The 21,291-nt window shown below is 35.4% G+C and overlaps 1 protein-coding gene across 11 annotated transcripts in view; it reads right to left on the bottom strand.

The window, feature by feature from the left end:
* ETV1 (ETS variant transcription factor 1) overlaps nucleotides 1-21,291 on the bottom strand; it is a 96,586-nt gene that overhangs the window by 65,148 nt on the left and 10,147 nt on the right. For 9 of the 11 annotated variants that reach the window (XM_077856719.1, XM_077856723.1, XM_077856717.1 and 6 more), the window contains one exon: nucleotides 17,343-17,396. The exons of the other annotated variants lie outside the window; for them this stretch is intronic. In XM_077856719.1, the coding sequence (XP_077712845.1) occupies nucleotides 17,343-17,396 (54 nt within the window). The remainder of the gene's footprint in view (nucleotides 1-17,342; nucleotides 17,397-21,291) is intronic. 11 annotated transcript variants of the gene reach the window in all.

Below are 21,291 nucleotides of genomic sequence, written 5' to 3'. Positions count from 1 at the left end.
CTTTCTCTGACCTATCAAACTTCATCTCCACCACTAGCCAACGCACATCTCTATCTCCAAACACTGCTGCATTCTCTCAAGGGACAGAGAATACACCTGCCTATTTCATAGCAATTAACACTTGGTCTTTATCCCACCTAATAGGTCCTCCCTTCATTACTGTATAAATCACACAAATAGTGAATGTGGTAAGCACAGATACATTGAAAATTAGACACTAAGGAGGATTAAGTTCCACTTCTATAACTAACTACTCAGGTACTAACTTTTTGTCACCTTGGGCAAACTATTTAGCCCTGACCACCTTATTTTGGGCACACAGCTTTATCTGTAATAGTGGTTAGGAATGTAAACTCCAGAGTTGTATCTGCAACTTGGTTGCTGTGTGACAAGAGACAATCTATTTAACTACTCTGGGCCTCAATTTTTTCACCCTCCAAAAAACGTAGAATAACTCCCACTAATGGGGCTGTTGTGAAAAGCTTAGAAGGGTTTAACAGAGCATCCACCAAATAGTGAGCATTATACAAATAGGAGCTATTCTTACCCACCAAATACAGAGATACTGGGGGGATAATCTCTAGGTTCATTTCATTTTGAACCATTGATGAGTCTGGGTTTCCACTTCAGGCCATGTTTAATTTTCTTTATGAAGCCATTCTCAACTATTCCAATCTCTGTTGATCTCTTAAAACACACACACACACACACACACACACAAACACACTATAGAAGTTACTGTCTATACCATTCATTTAATTTGTAGTCAATTTTTTTGTTAATATTATAATAACAATGGTATTAAGGAGCATCTGGGTGACTCAGTTGGTTAAGCACCTGCATTTAGCTCAGGTCATGATCCCAGGGAACTGTGATAAAAGCCCCACATAGGGCTCCCTGCTCAGCTGGGAGCTTGCTTCTCCCTCTCCCTGCCACTCCCCCTACTTGAGCTCTCTCAGTCAAATAAATAAATGAAATCTTAAAAAAACAAAAACAAACCACAATAGTCCTAATAATTTTGAATGTCCTGACTTATCCTATCCTTGTTTCACATCTATGGCATCCTTACTACTGTGAGCCTCTCAATAAGATGAGGAAATGGAAGTATTCAGAGATAAAGTGACTTACCAAGGTCTCAGAGCTAGAAAACAGTAGACAGGGGGCAACGGACTTCAGAACCTGCACTCTTAGCTGCTATGTTAACTCCTCCCTCTAATGTATCCCGCCTATCTCTATCATGTTTTCTCCTCTTCTCGAACTTCCCAGTATGCTTTTTTGAAGTCAGAAATCATTTGTCTGGGAGAGGTTTTGTTTTGTTTTGTTTTTTAGTGTATATGAACTGCATCCTAATTTAATAAATATTGAAGTATTTGTCTATCTTTATCTTGGCATTCAAGTAATGTATACAATTATTTAAATGGAATGACTTAAAACATGGCTTAAAAATGGTTAGATCTGTCGGACCATTTTTTTTTTTCTAATTGTGAGTTATGAATAGTCATGTGTGTTTTCTACAGGGCACTATGCAAAGACAAGCTACCATACAAACTAGAGAAAGAACTGGGTCTTTCACAAATTTGTAAAGTATATGCTGCCACAACTGTAGTGTTTCCTTTTTGGTTGGTAATGGAGCAAAATGGAAAGAAGGCTAATGATTACTTTTTGGAGAACAACTGACTCACTATAGTTATCTACATTATATATACTAGAAACATTTGGTAGGTAGACTAAATGACATTGCAAACCAAACTTTTTTCACTGCTAGATCAATCAATTGCAACCATTTTGATTTTTTTTAACTGTACTGTTGATTGTACTATTTTGAAACCTGTAACTTATGAAATCCTCTGGCCTCAAAATAATATGTTAAATATATACTGACAATGCCTTTCTTACTTCTATAGAACCACTGAGTTCTCAAATACTAAACTGTGTACCCAAATGTTGACATAAAATACCTCATTTAACCACATTGACCCATTTACTTTCCCTAACTTTTACTTAAGAGGCTCAACAGAGTTACATAATTAGCACAAAATCACAAAAATGGTAAATTGTAGAACTACGAAGTGAACCTATACAAGTTGGCCTGCAAATCCAACCGGTTGTCTCAGGAGGTTAGAGCAACTTCTGGATCTCTTCTACAGTGCTGAACAATGCTCTAATGTTGGTAATTCTAGGTACGGCTAGAATCTATTTTTCTTACATTTAGTGTGCAGAGGCCAACTGTTGAAACTCTCAAATTTGAATTTGTTTTCCCATGGATTTTGATTGTCTTTAGGAAACTTAAAATACAGGAATTTGTTATCCCAGAAGAATGAACACACTAATACCTGTAAAATGCCTTGAGTCAAACACATCCAGTCTCGTAGAAGCCAACCATTGTCTAATAGCTACTTCACTAGAGTAGCAGCTTATTTTATAAGAATGATCTTAGGTCATTTCACAATTTCATCAGCCAATTACTTTTATATGGGCTTCCAGAAGGCCATCTCTAAAGCCAAATATCATTTTATCACAAGTGGTGTTACAGCAAGGGACCCGTGGATTAATTTTTATTATTTAAATAAGAGATGATCATAAAATTAGAACTCTTCTAATACAGTTCTCATCTTGATTATTGCTATTTAACTAGTGAATTTTTTTCTTCAGTCTGAGTGAACACTATAATTATTTATTGCTTTGCATTGTAAAGGTTGCATCTTAATTGAAAAATCAACACTTTTTTCCCTTTCAGTGAATACATCAACTTCAAAATCACAAAAACATTGAAGATGCAAGCAATTTGCTAGACCCACAAATTAGAGTGTCCTCGATCAACCAAAATTCATAACCCATAATCTTAAACGTAAGTTGTTAACTAATCCTATAACCAGGCCAGTATTATAAGCATGGAATGTTTTCAGCTCAACTTTCTGGTTATAAATCCCTATGGTCAAAGCAACAGTAGATTTGACAAACACTTTTGAGTGTCTTCTGACAGTGTCACTGTGGATAAGTACTGAACTGCACAGTAAAAGGTCAAGTTGTTCTTACAATTATTTTACAGTATGTGTAGAGAAAGCCTAGAAGTCAGTAACTATAGATATCATTTTTGAGTATGGCAAAAACAAAGAAAACAAATACAACACAGAAAAGTAAACTGATCAAAATGAAGGCATTTCATCATAAAAGTTATAATATAAATTGTAATTTCATATACATATTTGTATATGTATATGTAAATATAATAAAAGCTTATTCCATTGCCTTTTATGCCTAAACACATATGTTTAATACATATCATATGAACTCACAATGTTATGCATGTGTGTGTGTGAGAGAGAAAGAGAGAGAGAGATACTTATTTAATATTCAAGTTATGCGAGGGGAAGGTAATAATACTATTCCTGGTTTATGCAGGAAGGAGTTAAGGCACAATAACATGCCTTTATACAAGGTCACATGCTATTAAATTGCAGAGATTTGAACTCCAATTCGCAAGGTCCAATACCTTGCTCATATGCAGTACACTTACTCAGTCCCCTGAGAGAATCCCATCACTTCATATTACACGACACTAGTGTTTACAGCAGTAATACCATATAAGAGCTTGAAGAGGTGTTTAAAAAGTACTATCAGACAAAATGCCAAATGTGATGTTCAGCGTAATAGTAGCACATCTTTCTGACCTACTTATGTGATGCTTGTTGATAAATAGTCTACCAACCAAAATTTAAAAATTCTCTTTGGAGAGCACCATTATTTTGTTAAGCAAACATTCAGGATTCCTGAAACTGAAGGCTTATGTCTACACAGAACTTAACCATACTCTACAATTCAAAGCATGAGGATGAAGATTTTCATAAAGTAATAGGGAACTAAGAGAGCTATCTACTCCACCCTTGCTTTCCATATATGTGTTACTTTGTACATTATGGTAGAAATTAGAAGAATTTATAAACATTTTATGTTTTTTATTTTTCCTTAATTTATATCATATAAACATGCAAGTTTATATATGGCAAAAATATCTATATGATTTTTTTTTAACTTGTAAAATCATAGCATTTCAAAAAATGAGTGGTTGCCACATTTTGCTGTGCACTATCCTGTGTACAAGAACAAATGTTTCAAGATGAGTCTTGTTCTGCCATCCACTATATATAAAACTTTGGATATTGTACTAAACCTGTAGGATCCTTGTCTGCTCTGCCTATGTCCCAGGGCCACTGTGAAAAGCAAATTAGATGACGGATGTGAAAATAATCTATGAATTCTAAACTGTAGAACCAAAAAGAAAGGAGAAAGAAAGAAGGAAGGAAAGAAAGAAGGAAAGAAAGAAAGAAAGAAAGAAAGAAAGAAAGAAAGAAAGAGAAAGAAAGAAAGAAAAGAAAAAAAAGAAAGAAAAGAAAGAAAGAGAAAGAAAGAAAAAGAAAGAAAGAAAGAAAGAAAGAAAGAAAGAAAGAAAGAAAGAAAGAAAGAAAGAAAGAAAGAAAGAAAAAGAGAGAAGGATGCCTGGGTAGCTCAGTGGTTGAGTGGCTGCCTTTGGCTCAGGGCGTGATCCTGGAGTCCCAGAATCAAGTCCCACGTGAGGATCCTTGCATGGAGCTTGCTTCTCCCTCTGCCTGTGTCTCTACCTCTCTCTCTGTGTCATACATACATACATACATACATATATACATAAATAAATAAATCTTAAAAAGGGAGAGAGAGAGATTGGTATCATCACTACTCTTGTTTTTATCTTTCATTCCATAGGATCTAGTACAATACCTGGCATTATGAATATTTGTTGTCCAAACTTACTTTTTCATTAGGAGGGAAAAAAGCTTTCTGCTTCTTAACCAAAAAAACATGCTACATTTTACCAAAATAAAGATGTCAGATCTCCACATTCTAAAATTGTTATCCACTTATGCAATTAATAATAATCAAACATTTGTGTGTATTTTACTATGCTTACAATTATTTCAATTTTGTGTGAAGGGGTTAGGAGGCACTTTACACGAGTCCTAACAAAAAAGAAGTGTTATACATATTTAGAGAGAAGGGGGGGGTGGAAGTTGCTGATGAATAAAATTAGACAAAAACTTAAGAATGCAGTATTTTTTAAAAAAATACAGAAATTTGTATATGTGGGTCTCCTTATGTGTATATCACACATATATAAATTCATATGACAGCCTCAAAATAAACAGATAGGTCTATACATTCCATAAACACATTATCCAAACCTTCAGAAATTGCCATTTAAGAGCCAAGGGCCTAAATTTTCACTTTGATCAATGAGACAGCTCTATCGCAAAATGAAATGACTGAAGTTTATTGATTAGCTGATAACCTTCTAATGCACCAGCCTTTAACCTGCAATAGAACAGTGAATGTAAGGAAAGCTTTCAGAAAAGAATACAGGGTTTGATTATCCTAGAGGAAAACAACGTGGAGAGGCTCAGGATGGCAAAACATCCAGAAAAACAGAGCAATGACATCCAGTTACTTGGCTTGCCCAGCAGATCTGTGAGTTGAGACAACTGTGTCACCTGACATTCTAGCCCCAGTGCCAAGAACCAGAGTGAAATCAAATCAACATAATAAGGCTGTTGTGTCCATGAGGATAGAGAAAAACAACCTCAAACAGCAGTAAAAGTTCACTTCACAGCATGACTGCCATTTCAAAGGAAAAGCTAACACTATTGAAGTTAACATTTCAATATTATCCATACATCTTGATAGGACCGAGCCATTTTTAACAGAGTCCAGGGGCCTGAATAGTATTTTGACAGAATTTTTGCTGGCTACTCTGTGGCTCAAAGAAAATCTAAGATGAAGATCTTATGTTTGGGCCTTAAAAATCAAGACAGAAAGGTTCAGGGGGAAAAAGGGCAAAGGGGGGATATATTTCTTATCAAAATGTATCCAGAATTTGGTATTGGCTTATAGATCTTGATCATAATCAATGTGAAAAAACTAAATAATAGTAAACTGTGAATCATACACAAATACATTAAAATTGATAAAGTAGATTTTAAAAACTGGTATAAAGATATATTGAATGAAATTCATTCCCTCCTACAACAAAAATATATTTGTGTCACAGAAGTAGCAAAGTTTAAAGTACCTTCTGTAACAAGAAAATGGCTGAGAAAAATATTTCTTCTTCCAGTGTTATGGAGTATTTGATAAAGAAAAGGTCATCACTAAGTCAAAGAATCTAAGTTTGTATAATTCATATTTGCTATTTTCCCAACACACAGGTAAAGACATACAATCATTCTTGTTTGAAAATCACAAAACCAACTAAGCTTTCTGGATTTCACCTTTTCATTGTGAAAACAAGAGCTCTGATACCATTAATGTCTAATGTCCTCTTCAAGTTGCAGCTCTGGAATTTTTGTCGGTATTTACTACCTCTGTGGGAACTCCATGAATCCTACTACTCTGACTAGTACTAACACTATTACTTCTGCTATTGCCACTACTACATTTGCCCGAAAGGTTCTTCTCCCACAGTGGGGAAAATGTACCATGTCTGAAACATTCTTAGAACAAAAACTGCACAGAAGCAACAAATATATGATATACTGTAAATCTCTCTCAAATTCAAGATAAGAACCCTCGAGGCAGGGAAAAGTAAACACTATAGCCTAGATGAGAAGTGGAACAGTTCCAAGTACCAAGTCCTCCATAGCTATTAGCTCAAATATGTTCACCAAACATCTTCCTTTGGACAATCCCCTATGGGAAGGTTCTCTTGGTCTCTCTCTCAATCTATCATGCCTTGTTATGAAGAATTTTCAAACAATATCAATGACCTGTACGAAGAACATTCTCTGTAGTGATGAAGTTCTTTCTTTTTAAGAGTAGGAACAGTTGGTGCCCAAAGGAGAGGTCTTATATTTTCATCTTTTGGGGAGCCTGGTCAGCTCAAGTCGGTTAAATGCCTGACTCTTGATCCCAGCTCAGGTCTTGTTCTCAGGGTCAAGAGCTGGAGCCCCCATAGAGTTGAGCTCTGTGTTGGCCATGGAGCCTACTTAAGGGAGGGGTAAAAGAGCGCTACCAAAAAAAAAAAAAAAAAAAAAAAGTAGTGAAATGTTTTGAAACCCTTACAAGCAGACTGAGTACTGGCCCTCAGGGAAGGGAGATGTCCCCAGACTACACAAGTACGAGCTGGCGATCTGACCTATAGAATTTCAATCATCCTAGGCCTTAGTTAGTTGATTACTTTATGCCCTAGGTTTCTCTCTATAAAAAAATGGGGGGGGGGGGGAAATCAAGTTATTTCAAAGTATTTGTGTTAAATAGAGATTACTGAGAAATGTGTTATGATATATAAGTATCAAAGAATATTTATTACAGAGGCCTAATCTGATAAAAAAAAAAAAAGACTGATCCCTGATAGTGTTACATAAATGCAAATGGCTTTCCATTCTCCCTCAAAGACAAAGCATGGGAAAATACAAGCAGAATAGTTGCATGAGATTTCAGACAACTTAAGCCATCTGTGCATGAATATGTTTTATGACATTTTTTAAAGACTCTAAATATCCAAGAAGATATTCATTCAATTCACTGAATACCCACAACATGTGAATTATACAAAGATGTATAGGACATGATCCATCCTCTATAAGCCATCTAAAATAATATTAAAATTGAGATACATCTCAATATATACTTGCCACTGGAGTTCATGATTTATTAAAAGACATAAGATCATCTTGGTCTCTACCACAGGAATTTAGGCATGGGCTAAGATAGACACTTATGGGAAACATAGACATTGACAGTAATCCAGTGGCCCTACCTTTGAAGAGTGCTTTTTGTGGAAATAAACATAAAATTAAAAAAAAAAAAAAACCACCACCTAAGCACATCTTCTTCAGAATGTAATAGATCAGCGTCTGAATACACAATGACTATGCATACACACTGACCCCTGCAAAATTTCACATCCCTTGGCATGGGATGAATAAGACTATTTATCAGTTGCATGCAGATTGGAAGGTAAGTTCCATGAGAGCAGAGGTATTATTCTCATTTGTCCACCACTGTATTATCAGTGCCTAGACAGAACATGGCATATAATAAACTCAAAACATGTTCATTAAAAGAATAAACCTTTAGAGTCTTGTCAACCTACTTAGCATCCTCAATAAAAATATACAACTATGGGTATTTGTATCAATAAATAATTTAAACTAAAATCTCATTAAGTGAGAATTGTTATACTATTAAGGTTTATTATTCAAATTTTAAATAATAAAAATCAAAATAATGGATATGCTCACATTTCTAAGAATATAATCATTCCAACTTTGCAAACAATTATGAATATAAGATTTCCCTAGTAAGACATAAATAAAGGAGCAATCACAATTCAAGCCTCTTTCAGGGATCTAAAAAAATCACCCCTAACAGGATTGTAAAGCCAGAAACTAGGAGTAACTATGAAACAAACCTCTGACTGGTTTAACAATGTAGTAGCTACAGCAAAATGAAGTTCTTTGCTAAACCTTTGATTTAAATAAGAGTCAAAGATTGCATATAAAATCATTACACAGGGATGCCTGGGTGGCTCAGTGGTTGAACATCTGCCTTTGGCTCAGGGCGTGATCCTGGAGTCCTGGGATCAAGTCCCACATCAGGCTCCCTGCATGGAGTCTGCTTCTCCCTCTGCCTATGTCTCTGCCTCTCTCTGTGTCTCTCAGGAATAAATAAATAAAATCTTAAAAAAAAATAAAAAATAAAAAATAAAAAATAAAAATAAAATAAAATCATTACACAAAGGCACTCTTTCTACTTTACAGTTTAATCAGACATTGTATAAACAGGATTTTTAATCCAGTTGTTTCTGATATATTATCAATAATTGAGTTTTTGAGTTAACATTACCTTCAGCTTCTGTCAAGTGCAGGTAATGCTTGTTGGGTGTAATTCATTAAATTTTTAAAAAGCAACACAACTGGTTCATTACTGGGTTTTGGCAAAAAAAAAAAAAAAAAAAAAAAAGGCACCCAACCATTTTTACTTACTGAGTGAGACACAGCACAAACTCTTGTTAAGAAAAAATTTAATAACAGAAGCAAATAATAAGCACTGTGCATCTTAAGTAGATGTTTAGTGCTATAAGGGGAAAAATAGAAAAATGATAAAAATAAAAACATAAAAACACTAATCATGTAAAAAAAACACTAACCATGTAATTATGACATACAGGTTCATATGTACTACTTTAGCTCAGATTACTTCTTCTTTAGGCCTGATTTCATAAAATTTACATGTTTTATGAAATGGTGGTCCAGAAATGTAGTTATTTTCATGACTGCTCTGGCCTTATTTGCAAATCCTCGCAAATGTTGTCTTTGCAATTTGTAATCACCACTATACGTAAGTATATGCATACATATTAAAAATACAGGAACAAAGAATGTAATATTTGGTTCTGCAAATAATTTCCTGCCATCATCCCCTACCTAAGCTTTCCAACGAGTACTGTTTGGCTTTCAGCCTCATCAGTCCAGGACTTGCACAGCAATATGCTTATTTAATATTAAGCAAAGTTTAACCAAAGATGGCACAGATCACTTGCCTCTAAATAATTTGTTACTAATTATAGGCAGGGTAAGTGGAAAAGATTTGTTGGCATACTTCCTCTGATCATGTTTCTGAAGTCAATTTCTAGGATAACATATTAAACTAAAGGCAAAATTTAAGAGGATAAATAAAATAGGAAAGAAAAAGCTAAAACTTGGGGTGAAATATATCATTTTGGCTTTCAGCTATAATAAAGCTGCAAACTCCAGTTTTGTGAGGGGTTTGGCACTTCTTTGCTTTTTGGTTTTCACTTTGGCATTAAATCTTAATTGTCTACCTTAGGAAGAACAAGCTGCTAAAACTAAAAGTTTTGAAAAGGATCTACCTGAACAGACTTTACAAAAATTGATGCAATCTTCTAGCTATAAGTATATACTCACTTACAGGAATTTCTATTTATACATATTTCCCCATTAATGGTGGGCTTTTTTCTAAAATCTACCTTTTTATATTTCGCAAGCATTCACCATCTTTAGATATTATCTTTTCTTTTTTTCCTTGAATGTGGAAGAAGTGCCACTAAATCATAATGTGTTCTGGGCCTGAGAGATTATTTCCTTGTCATTTTACAGATAAGTAAATAAAGGTTAACTGACATGCCTGAGGTGTGTGATTTAGAGTTTGTTTCTTCTATTGAACTTGATCAATTTTCCAGGATGTTACCTAAAACAAAATTTCTTCTGAGAGGTAGCTTTTTTTCCACTGGGTTTCTGTTTTCATTTTAAAAATATGTTCTTTGTCAAACAATCAAGCACCAAACTGTTTGTTTTGCTTAAAAGGTGGCCACTGGACTGTAACCTGTGCCAAGCTTAGGTCAGGTGTATGCTACCAATGAAAAAGTAGATGGTCTGATGCCGGGAACCCCCAGTGGATACACCTGGAAGGGTAGGGCCACCGATGCTTGGTTCTCATTAACGCTAAGTGAGGATTGATTCCTTATAAACTAGAAATGATTCTAATATGATAGGGATCTAAAGTGAGCGATCACTTCCTCAAGGCAAAGGTAAGAAAAAATAAGCAAAAAAGAGTCTTTGGAATTGGGTAATAGAAATAACTCTAACAAAGATAACAAAAATTAAGGAACTATTTTAACAATATCATGTCTACGTATACTTCATTTTTTAGTTACCTAGTATTCTTAAATAACAAAATGACAGTGTATTACTTACATAAAAATTTTCAGAAAGTCTATCACATAATGAATTCTATATGTATATGAATAATAGAATCCATCCTACAACTTAACTGCCGAAGACTGATACAACTGTCATTGTTCCCCAAGTAAATAAATGACAAGATAAGCAATATATCTACATTTGCGTTGTATGGAAAGCCTGCATCAGAATCATCTAAGAGCTCATTAGAATTTTGGGGGCCCAATTCTAGACCTGAAAGTGAAATTCTCATACAATACGGAATATGAAGCTGCATTTGAACAAGCTTTCCAAATGATCCCTGTTCATACTCAAATGTAAGATTACTGGACTCCTGTAGAATTACATAGCTGATTACTTTCAGTAAAATAGCTAAAACACATTTCCAATGCTTACTTTCCTGAAAAGGATGCCAGATAAAAATCTAAAACTGATATATCAAGAAGTTGCAGGGTAAGGATATTATTTAGTATGTGGGAAAAATGAAAGACATTTAAGAAAAAAAAAAGGTCGCCGTAGAGAATAAGAAAGACTGTGTTGAACAATCTTATTTGTGTTTTTTTTCCAACTCTGTGAACATGATGCTTTGATAAAATATAAAAAAGAAAAAAACAAAACACAAAGAAACAAACAAACCCAAAACAACTGAAACAACAAAAAAACCCACACAAAGGAAACAGAACCTTCAAGAGCTAGCTGTAGCTTAGATCTCAAGCAATAATATCTAAGATGAGGAAGGCACCAGGCTATTGATCCTTGAAGTGGACAGTCTGAGGCTGACTACAATGGCAAGTTTAAACATGACTCAATTTTTTTAAAGAAAACAAAACACACTAACAAACTTATGTTCTCAAATCCCAGAAATGGACTTACTCTTTGAATGTATGTTCACTTTCTGGTAAAAGAAGCTGTAGGAATGAAAGACAAAGTCTTCCCAGCCAGTCATGACACCCACAAATTTCATCAGGCAAGGAAGGTTTCAAAATTAGTAATAAAAAGCAAACTTTTACCAAGGACTCACTATGTGCGTAAAAGGGAACTCAATGCAAGAAGGTAGCTTAGTAGAAAAGTAAGAAACACAAACCACAAATGGAACTTCCCAATCCAGGGCAAGGACAGGTTAATATAAAAGAAATATTTAGCCAGGTTCTGCATATAGACGTCTCTGACTTTGGTTTCTTAAAACATATTTGTAGTCGTAATCTGTTAAGGTGTCCCTCCCTACCCCTACCCAATGTTACTGCAGAAAGGACCAAGTACTACCATTTTTTTTTTAAATTCCTAAGAAAATGAAGTACAGCTATGAGTTTTATTTACTTGAACAAAGAATCACCCATGTAATAGTGGCTTTAGACAGTTGAGATCCCACACACTGGTTTGCCCAGATTCTTTTCAATTGGGTCACCAGCACCATATATTGAATTTCAATTGAAGCATACAAACTTGAAAAGTTTTTAATATTTACTTTCTGACATATAAACATATCAGAGTCAAGGTTATTATTCCTTTAATGACACTATTCTGACTGACTTGCATTCCAGTGTTCTTTCTTGAATATAAGAGAAAGGAATAGAGTTTCAAAGACCTATTCTGCTGGGAATTTTTACATAACCTTGGTTATACCCCTGGGAATGTTCTGGAAGAGGTAAAAGGTAAATGTGAACATCATCTATCCTGTGAATCACTGTAGAGAAAACACTGAAAGAACTAATGTAACCAAATGGAAACAAATTAGTTGGAAAAATTATATTACTGTAATGAAAAAAAATGAGAGGTAGTGCTATGATTGCATTTAAAGTATGTGATTTAAAATAGAAGATTATTAATGTATTAAACTTAAAACACATAATTTACAAAAATTCAGTTTATATACAAATTTATATCTATTTTGGAACGATAAGGCTAATTTATATTCTAAGTACTCTTTAAATCCTCCTTTCTGAAAAGAGAATTCTACTTCCTCTAGACTAAAGCATATCTTAGAGTAATTCTGCTTTTTTTTCAGCAGAGTGTCTGAGTTCTGAAAAGATCTGTTTCTAAGAAATAAACAATTTGTTAGAGCCAAGTAATCTTTTCTTTTAGCCTCTACTCATTCCTAGGATGGACTCGGAGGGAGTATTTTGTTTTCATTTGGCTTCAATGACTACAGGTGCTTCAAAAGTCAGCACCCTTCAAAGGTTAGCAGCAAGCTATAGATCCTTAGATTCTAGATTTTCTACTGACATATTTTATAAGTAAAAATAAAGGATGTTTGGGAATATTTTTAGAGAATACCCAAGTGTTATGGTTTAATCTCATTTTTCACAATTCTGAATGCTCTGCTCTCTACTCTTCTACATAGATTTACACATTACAGTCAAATATATGTTCTATAATGCAGTGTTAAGCAGACTTAGGCTGTTCATTCTCCTTACCTACATTTACCAAAGAACTAAAGCAATAAAAAAGAGAAGCATTTTACTTGATTGAGGTATGTCAGGAAATCTGATTATGCTTGAAAAAAATAGTCCCATAGAGTTTACAGACAGGCCATACAGAGGAGGTGGGGTTTCTTTCTATTCTTAGAGATAGCATCCCTCTGCTTCACTAACCATTCCCAGAGAAGAATCAAACATTTGTAAAGGCATTTAGCAAACAATCTAACCTTTCAGTTCCAATATTTGATAACCTCCTCTACCCAAAAAACTTAGAATTTAATCCATACACCCAATTTCTCTTTTTAAATCATTTCCCTTTGTTCTGTTCTCAATGAATGCTGAAATTAGATGTTCGCCATCTGCGAACAATAGTCTTTTATACGTCAAAGGAAACATGAAATAAAGCACACCTCCATTTTCTTTTTATTAGGCTATTTCAGATTTATTTTTACCTTTGTTTAGAGGTTTCCTTTAAAATTAGGTGTTGTATTCACAAGTCCCAGAGCCAGATTTGTTAAACTGTAAATATTCACTATTGGATAAAAATAAAACCTCAGCCTTCTGAAAATGTTTGGTTAAACATTCATGGTTTTAGCATGTTTTTCTAGAATGAGACTCTATCTAGTGTTTTAAGGCATGATCATGTATTTTCCACCTTAAGAAGGGAATTAGGGCTTTGAAAACACTTAAGAGGAAAGGAGCATTAAGAAGCTGACCACATTTATGTGATCCAAGTTTACTTACTGTGCTTCTATAACATGCTAGGACATGCTCCTAATCTTCCAGAAGTTTGCAGTCTTATTGAAGAAATATATGTGTCTAAAATGTTCTAAGTACAAGATACAAGATACTGTACACTCTAACTCTGTAGGACAATAGGACAAGGATGGCAAGGAAAAGCCAAGAAAGACTTCAAGGTGGTGAAGTCTAAGCTGAGTCTGAAGTAGGAGGTCTACCAATACCACCAAGCAAAAGTAAAAGTTTATAAAGCAAAATGAACAACACATGCAAAGGCAGAGAGACATAAAACAGCTCCATCTGTTTGGATAACTGAAAAATTAGAAGGGCTCAAATTCAGGGTACAGGCATGGCAAGAGTTAAAACTGAAACAGCAAGTCAAGGCCCAGATGGTAGAATAATGTTCTGTAGAAGTTTACTCTGAAGGAAGTTTAAGGAGAAAATTAATAAGGTCAGACAGCGATGCATTAATGCCACTGCAGAGAATGGACCCAGAGGAGGGAAAATTGAAAAGAACATCACCAGTCAAAAGGCTTACTCACAGGATCAGTCAAGGTAGAATGCAGATGTGAACTCAGAGACTCAGAGACAATGAGAGACCACAAAATTAAGATATTTTTGAAAGGTAGAATTAACAACTTGGTAAGCAAGTAGAAGGGTATGCTAAAGAACTGGGAGGAATTGAAGACAAAGATTTTCAGCTTAGATAGTGATGCCATCAACGTGGAAAGGCAATAGAAGTGCAAAAGAGACGCTGATCAGGAAAAATAAAAATAATAATTTCCGCATCGGCCTGGCTGAGTGGGAATTGTCCATGGAGCATCATGCGTAATGGTGCTTTATGCCGACACTTAGCTAAGGGCTGAGGGTTGACTCCCAAGGTGTTGGTTTTTTCTGACTTGGCACAAGGATCACAGTGGATCAGGGGAAGATGTCCAATAGACAGGGGCAGGAGAACACCCAGGCCAGCAAGAACAACATTGGAGACACCCTACACAGAACTGTGCTGACCACTACAGCAACCAATAGCCACATGTATCTCTTTAAATTTAAAGTCACAGAAATTGGGCAGCCCCGGTGGCGCAGCGGTTTAGCGCCGCCTGCAGCCCGGGGTGTGATCCTGGAGACCTGGGATCGAGTCCCACATTGGGCTCCCTGCATGGTGCCTGCTTCTCCCTCTGCCTGTGTCTCTGCCTCTCTCTCTCTCGCTCTGTGTCTCTCATGAATAAATAAGAAATAAAATATTAAAAAAAAAATAAAGTCACAGAAATTAAATTTAAAAACTCATTTCTTCTGTCCCATTTACTACAATTCATGTGCTCAGCAAGCAACATGGTTAATGGCTACTATATTGAATGGTACAGAAACAGATTATTTCCATCATCATAGATAGTTCTATGGGACCATACAAGGATGGCCCAGGTTAAAGAACAAAGACTCAGGGACAGAACCCTGGGGAAAAAAGAGGGAAAGAAGATGAATGGAGTGAGAAGAAGTAATCCAAGTAATTAAAATAGAAAGGAAAATTCATCCCACTGTGGACCAAGAGAAGAAAGAGTTCAAGAAAACGAAAGAGTCAAATATGAAAAACTAAAGAGGTCAAATAAGAAAAAGAACAAAATTTTCTTTCTGGTAGTGATTTTACTCTGGCATTTGGTATGGTATTGGAATCATTACCAATTTCTTCAGATGTGAAATGACTCAATGAGAATAATTCTCCCACTCAGATGACAGGTTTAGCTTTTAGAAAGAACTCAAGTGTCCCACAGAAAGAGAAATGCTGGAAATGTGACCATTCCCTTCCCACACTTTAAAGAAGAAAGGAAGGCCCTGCCTAGCTGTCATCCTTGGCTGTCATCTTTCTAGAAATTTCTAAGGGTCTCTAACTAAGGTCTATATCATTGCCGAATAGGTGCCTTGACATCATCTAATAACTAGAGTCGACATCAAACAGCACACAGAATTCTCTTCTCTGATCAAAAATCAAGCTGATAGAAGAGCAGTTACCAGGGGCTCGAGGCAGTGAGGAGTTATTTTTTAGTTAGTACAGAGATCAGAATGAGATGATGAGAAAGTTCTTTAGGTGGGCAGTGCTGATGTTTCCACAATGTGAGTACCACTGAACTGCACACTTAAAAAATAGTTAAAATGGTAATTTTTCTGTTAGGTATATTTTACCCCAAGTGAACAAAAAAATTTTTAACAAAGCTGAACTAAAAACACAGGAGGGAATCTGGACATTACCTCTTACCACCCTTGACACTTGGTAAATTTAAAATAGCAAACGTAAAGGGGAAAGCATCGCTCACAGACCTCAGTTCCTCAAAGTCACGTATTTGTGTGAGATTCCATGTGAGATAAGGGTTTGATAAGCTTTATAAGGCACCAAGCATCTCTAGTTGCTGTTGAAACTGCCCCCTGTGAAACTGTCAATGGTCTGGAAAAATGAAACAAGTTAGAGCTCTAAATGGTACTATCAGAATGAAAACGTATCAGGTCACTTTCATCATCAAGATGGCATTTATAGGGATGCCTGGGTGGCTCAGTGGTTGAACGTCTGCCTTCGGCTCAGGGTGTGATCCCAGGGTCCTGGGATCAAGTCCCGCATCAGGCTCCCCCCAAAGGAGCCTGCTTCTCCCTCTACCTGTGTCTCTGCCTTTCTCTCTGTGTCTCTCATAAATAAATAAATGAAATATTTTTTTAAGAAAGATGACATTTATACCCCCCTTCTTTACTATTTACACATCAGGTCAACAGCTGCAGTTAGTTGGTAGAAGGGAGAGCATAAATAGGTGGAGGAAAGCCCGAGATAGCCACGTTGGTAGATGCATTAATGCTCACTCAGGGATTACGGGGAGGCCACCGTCCCATGAATCATGACTCGCGTTGTCTGACAGGCCCTGGAACAAAGCTCAGGGAAAGAAACACCCAAGGGATCCTAAGAGAAGTCATGGGCTACTTCCATTTGTGTTACTGTAACCAGGAAGCAGAAAACGAAGCTAAAAATTACATCAAAGTAGGTGAAAGTTCATGAATATAAAACAGTACAAGCCAACAAATTTTTCAAAGTCATTCAATAAAGTCTCATGTGGATCTTTACTGGCTTTCTCCCATCAACATTCAGACTTTATCTCGTGAACATACCAAAAAACTGGAAGTAAACATTTGTGCATTCATCGATCACTGCCTATTTCTTCTCCAAAGGTATTAGCCAAATACAGAGAATCAAAATCAAAACGGTTTTCCTTAGCTACTATTTGGAGCTCCGCTCAGATCATACAGGGATTCTGCTAATGTCACTACCTGACACACAGAATCACCTCATGACTATAAGCTAAAAAGGTACCAACATAATACGAGAACAGACACTGGAGGTAGAAACCAACCAAAGAGAAAGAAGGAAAGAAGGAAACAAGGAAGACAGAGAGATTCAAGAGATGAGTCATACTATACTTACAACTTTCAGCCTGATAGTCTGGCACAAACTGCTCATCATTGTCAGGTACCTGAGCTGAAGAAAAAAAAAAAAAATTAAAAAAAAAATTAAGAGAGAAACTGCCAAGGCATAAGGAATGTCAAGCAAGATCTTTCAAAGTAAGATCTTTTTTCGGCTCAGACCAAACCTATGATTATTTGCCAATGAGCTCCCATTTAAAATGGTATTGACAGCAATACTTGGGAGGGAAAATAGAAGCAACCATTGATGTCAACTAGAAAACATAAGTGTCAGAAATCTAACTGTGGCAGTTGTGTCCCTCTGAATATCACTTGCCAGACAGAAATAAAAGAGACATGCAAAATAGAAGAAGCTACAGGATTTCTATTAGCTGCAGTGCTTCTTTGCAAGAATGGAGTAAGAAGTATTTCAATTCACCCACTGCCAGTGCTTCAGCAGCCCATCGAAATTAACTACAGCACTCTTTCAAATGATGTGTGCAGTTACACACATCCCTCTGCTTTTACAGAAATGCCTGCTTTTGGTATATTCGGTCAAGTGCAAATTAGACTACCATAATTAAAGGTGTTCCATCTAAACTTGGCCAAGACATGCTACAAAGATTTTTTTAATGAAAGCATGTCCATTGATTTTGCTCATATAGAAAATAAAATATTTTAGTGATTATGTCATAAGAATAAAATTATAAATAACAAAAATAAACTCCATCTTTTCATGCAAAATATTTTCCGGGCAACTATACAACTCTAAAGAAAAGAGTATCACTATTTCATCAATCCTAATGTCAAGCAACTTCCCTATTTTTAGTAAAGGAAAAAAATACTGAATAGCAAGGACTTAATGCATTCGGCAGCAATCAAAACATAAGTACACTTTTTCGCTTCTAAAATATTTTCATCACGGCTGATTTACACATCAAAATAATCTATTTCGAATTGATAGGATATTAGTAAAATACATCTTCACATGCACACATAAGTATACACACTCTCACACACACACAAACCTCATAAAATAGAAGTTAGTTCCTTTTAATTTGGTGAAAATAGGAGTTAGCTCATTTAACTTTAGCTATGATCTGATGACTAGTATTACTTTACTAGTAATATTGAACACTGAAATGCTTTATCCAGTCAAATTATATTAAAATAGATTCAATTAATTTTTTAAAAACAGCCTACTGTGAATAGGGAATGTTTATGAAAATAATCATTCTCTATGGAAAAAGTTTCGGGTAGGTAGTTGAATGAGTTAAGAAAAATCACCTATAAAAAGAAATTCTATATTCAAAAGAAATACAACATAAATAGTATTAAACATCCTTTTGTATCAGCTTATGGAATCACATTTTTAAAAACAGAAATATGTGGCTGAATAAAACTTGTGTCCTATTATTAAGAGCAGAACAAATGATAACCTTGCAGATTGTTAAAATATACATAGTCTGACATTAAATTTTTTCCTAACGATCTATGTACACCCATACTTCAACTTATTAAAGACAAATTCTATCCTCTGTCACCAAAAATATTAAGAACCTTCTTCCAAGTTATAAATGATCAGCATATAATGGAAGAAAAATTTTTTTTCTCTTTATATTCCACTGACGTCTGCTACCATGGGTAACTAAAGCCATGCAAACTTCAAGTCATAGTTTTATGACTTTCTATCTGTAAACTGTGTACACTATTTAACCTATTTGAACTGTATTTCATTCATCAGTTTAATAATGATAATACAGGGGCTTTGTGACAATTAAATTAAATCCTCAATGTCACTTATCTTTTTCAAACTTTCACCTCCCACCCATTTCTTTCAATTTACATACACAAAACTACGTCAGTCATTACAGTAAAAGTTTAAAATCTTCACTTCTCCTAAATTATACTGGAAACAGATAAAAATAACAGCTAAAATTTGTACATTAGTACTCTCTTAACTATAAACATTTTTGACATTACAGCAAGCTTCATTTTTCTCACAGATTCATGTAAGTGGGGAAATACCCTTTAAAATAAGTCTTCACACCAAAAAAATACAAAAATGTTTTCAATATCTATTTAATAAATAACAGCAGGTAGACAGAACCAAATCCTACACATTTTTTCCATCAGACCCACATGTTTTGGTTTTCCTTCTAAATTAACAGCTAAACAGACATAACTATTGAGATGCAAAATTATCAACCACAGCAATTTACTATGCTTTTAAAAAGCCAACATTTACAAGAATCTAATAAAAATGTAATATCCCTTTACAGGAATAGTTAAAAATAGCTGGTGAGTAACAAAAATATATTTGTAACTAAATATGCTGGTATGAATGTCCTAAAAGCCAGACATTATTTTTTCCCTACTATCGTATCACAAGACAAAACTGCAACTCTGTGATATGTATCACTGCAAGAAAGACATAAAAATCACTGTGTTGGGATAGGTGTGAGGGGAGGAAAAAAAGCAAAATTTTAGAAGAAGCTGGAAGTCATACTTCACAAATATACAGAAAATAGGTCCATAACAATTTGTAAAAAGAATAAGAATTGCTATAAGAATTGCTATTTCTGTTCTAACTCCTTAACATACTGAATAAATACTTCACACTTATGCCTGAACATATTACAGCATTTTAACAAAAAACATATGACTCACATTTTCACAGAAGCTAATCTTAAGAAACGGAATAGACCAAATGAAGCAGCATGCTACTTAAATAGACAAAGGCTTAAGTATACTTCTAATTTCAAGTTAGGGTAAAGGGAAAGCAGTTAACGAAAAACACACGTTGGATCTGGGCAAGGAAAATATGACAAAGTATTGCCACACTCGTATCATTCGCTTCCTCTTTTCCTCAATTCACGGGAATTCTGTGAAGTAGCAAACTACAGCTGCCTGAAAATTTGTGGCAAGCCGTACCAACTCCAAAGTGGAAAATTAACAATAGAGGCCAACCTTTAAAAAACACAATTTCCACTGCTATCTCTTATAAACTAGGCTTGGAATAATCACCTTTGGGGAATGAAAATGTTTCCCCACACTATGTAATTAAAGAGGAAGGGGAAGAGTAAGAAAGGGCAAGGGGGAAAAGTACAGACCAAAAGACCAATAAAAGGCTTTCAAGAAGATGAAGCATGTGGATTTTATTGGTAATAGCTGGAGCGGCTCTATCAGTTCATTGCACATTAATAGACAAGTTGCCATCAAGTCTCAGGACTCCGGCTTTAAAAGGGTAGTATCTGCTCTCTCAGCTATTTGCTTTACCTAGATTATTATCCAAAGTTGTTGTGTTTTCTCTCTCTCTCTCTCTCTTTTTACTGCAAAGCAATACATATTATAAGAAACAAACACATGAAAATATTAATCATGATCTAGACATCACAGAATCACTAACCCTCGTTTTCAGCTTCAACATACTTTCTTAACACTTCTGGGGGTGGGGGCAATTTTTAAACAGGGTTCCTTGATTTTTATGCTTAAACTTCCAGAAAGAAATTATAATTACTTAAGAAAAGGTGGGAGTTTACATATTTTCCAAGCCTGGCTGCAGCCAAGTAAAAAGCCCCTGGTTCCTTACAAACCAGGGGTCTGCAGAGTTTTCTCCCAGAGGTAGGGGTGAAAAAAAGCAGAAAACTCACAAATGGAACACACGTCAAGTATAAAAGGGGTTAATATTTAATTAAAACCAGTTCTATCCACTGTAACAATGACCTGGAGCCAAACAAGGCGGAAGATGTATGAGTCATTCTTTCTGCCTGTGAATGAGACAGCTGATCTCCTCAGCAATTCCTCCAGACAAGCAGGCAGAACTGGAGTTCTGCCTCCATTCACAAAAACACAGTCCAGCATGAGCCATGTGGCCCAACCGCAATCTTTTCATGTCACACCCTTCCAGGGAGCTAAAGCAAGTCAACTTGAACTTGCAATAAACACAGCGATTTTACTGCTCTGTCTCC

Source organism: Canis aureus, chromosome 18 (genome assembly GCF_053574225.1).
Source record: "Canis aureus isolate CA01 chromosome 18, VMU_Caureus_v.1.0, whole genome shotgun sequence".
Taxonomy (NCBI): domain Eukaryota; kingdom Metazoa; phylum Chordata; class Mammalia; order Carnivora; family Canidae; genus Canis; species Canis aureus.
Note: the sequence above shows the minus strand (reverse complement) of the source record. Positions and strands in the feature narration are given on the sequence as shown.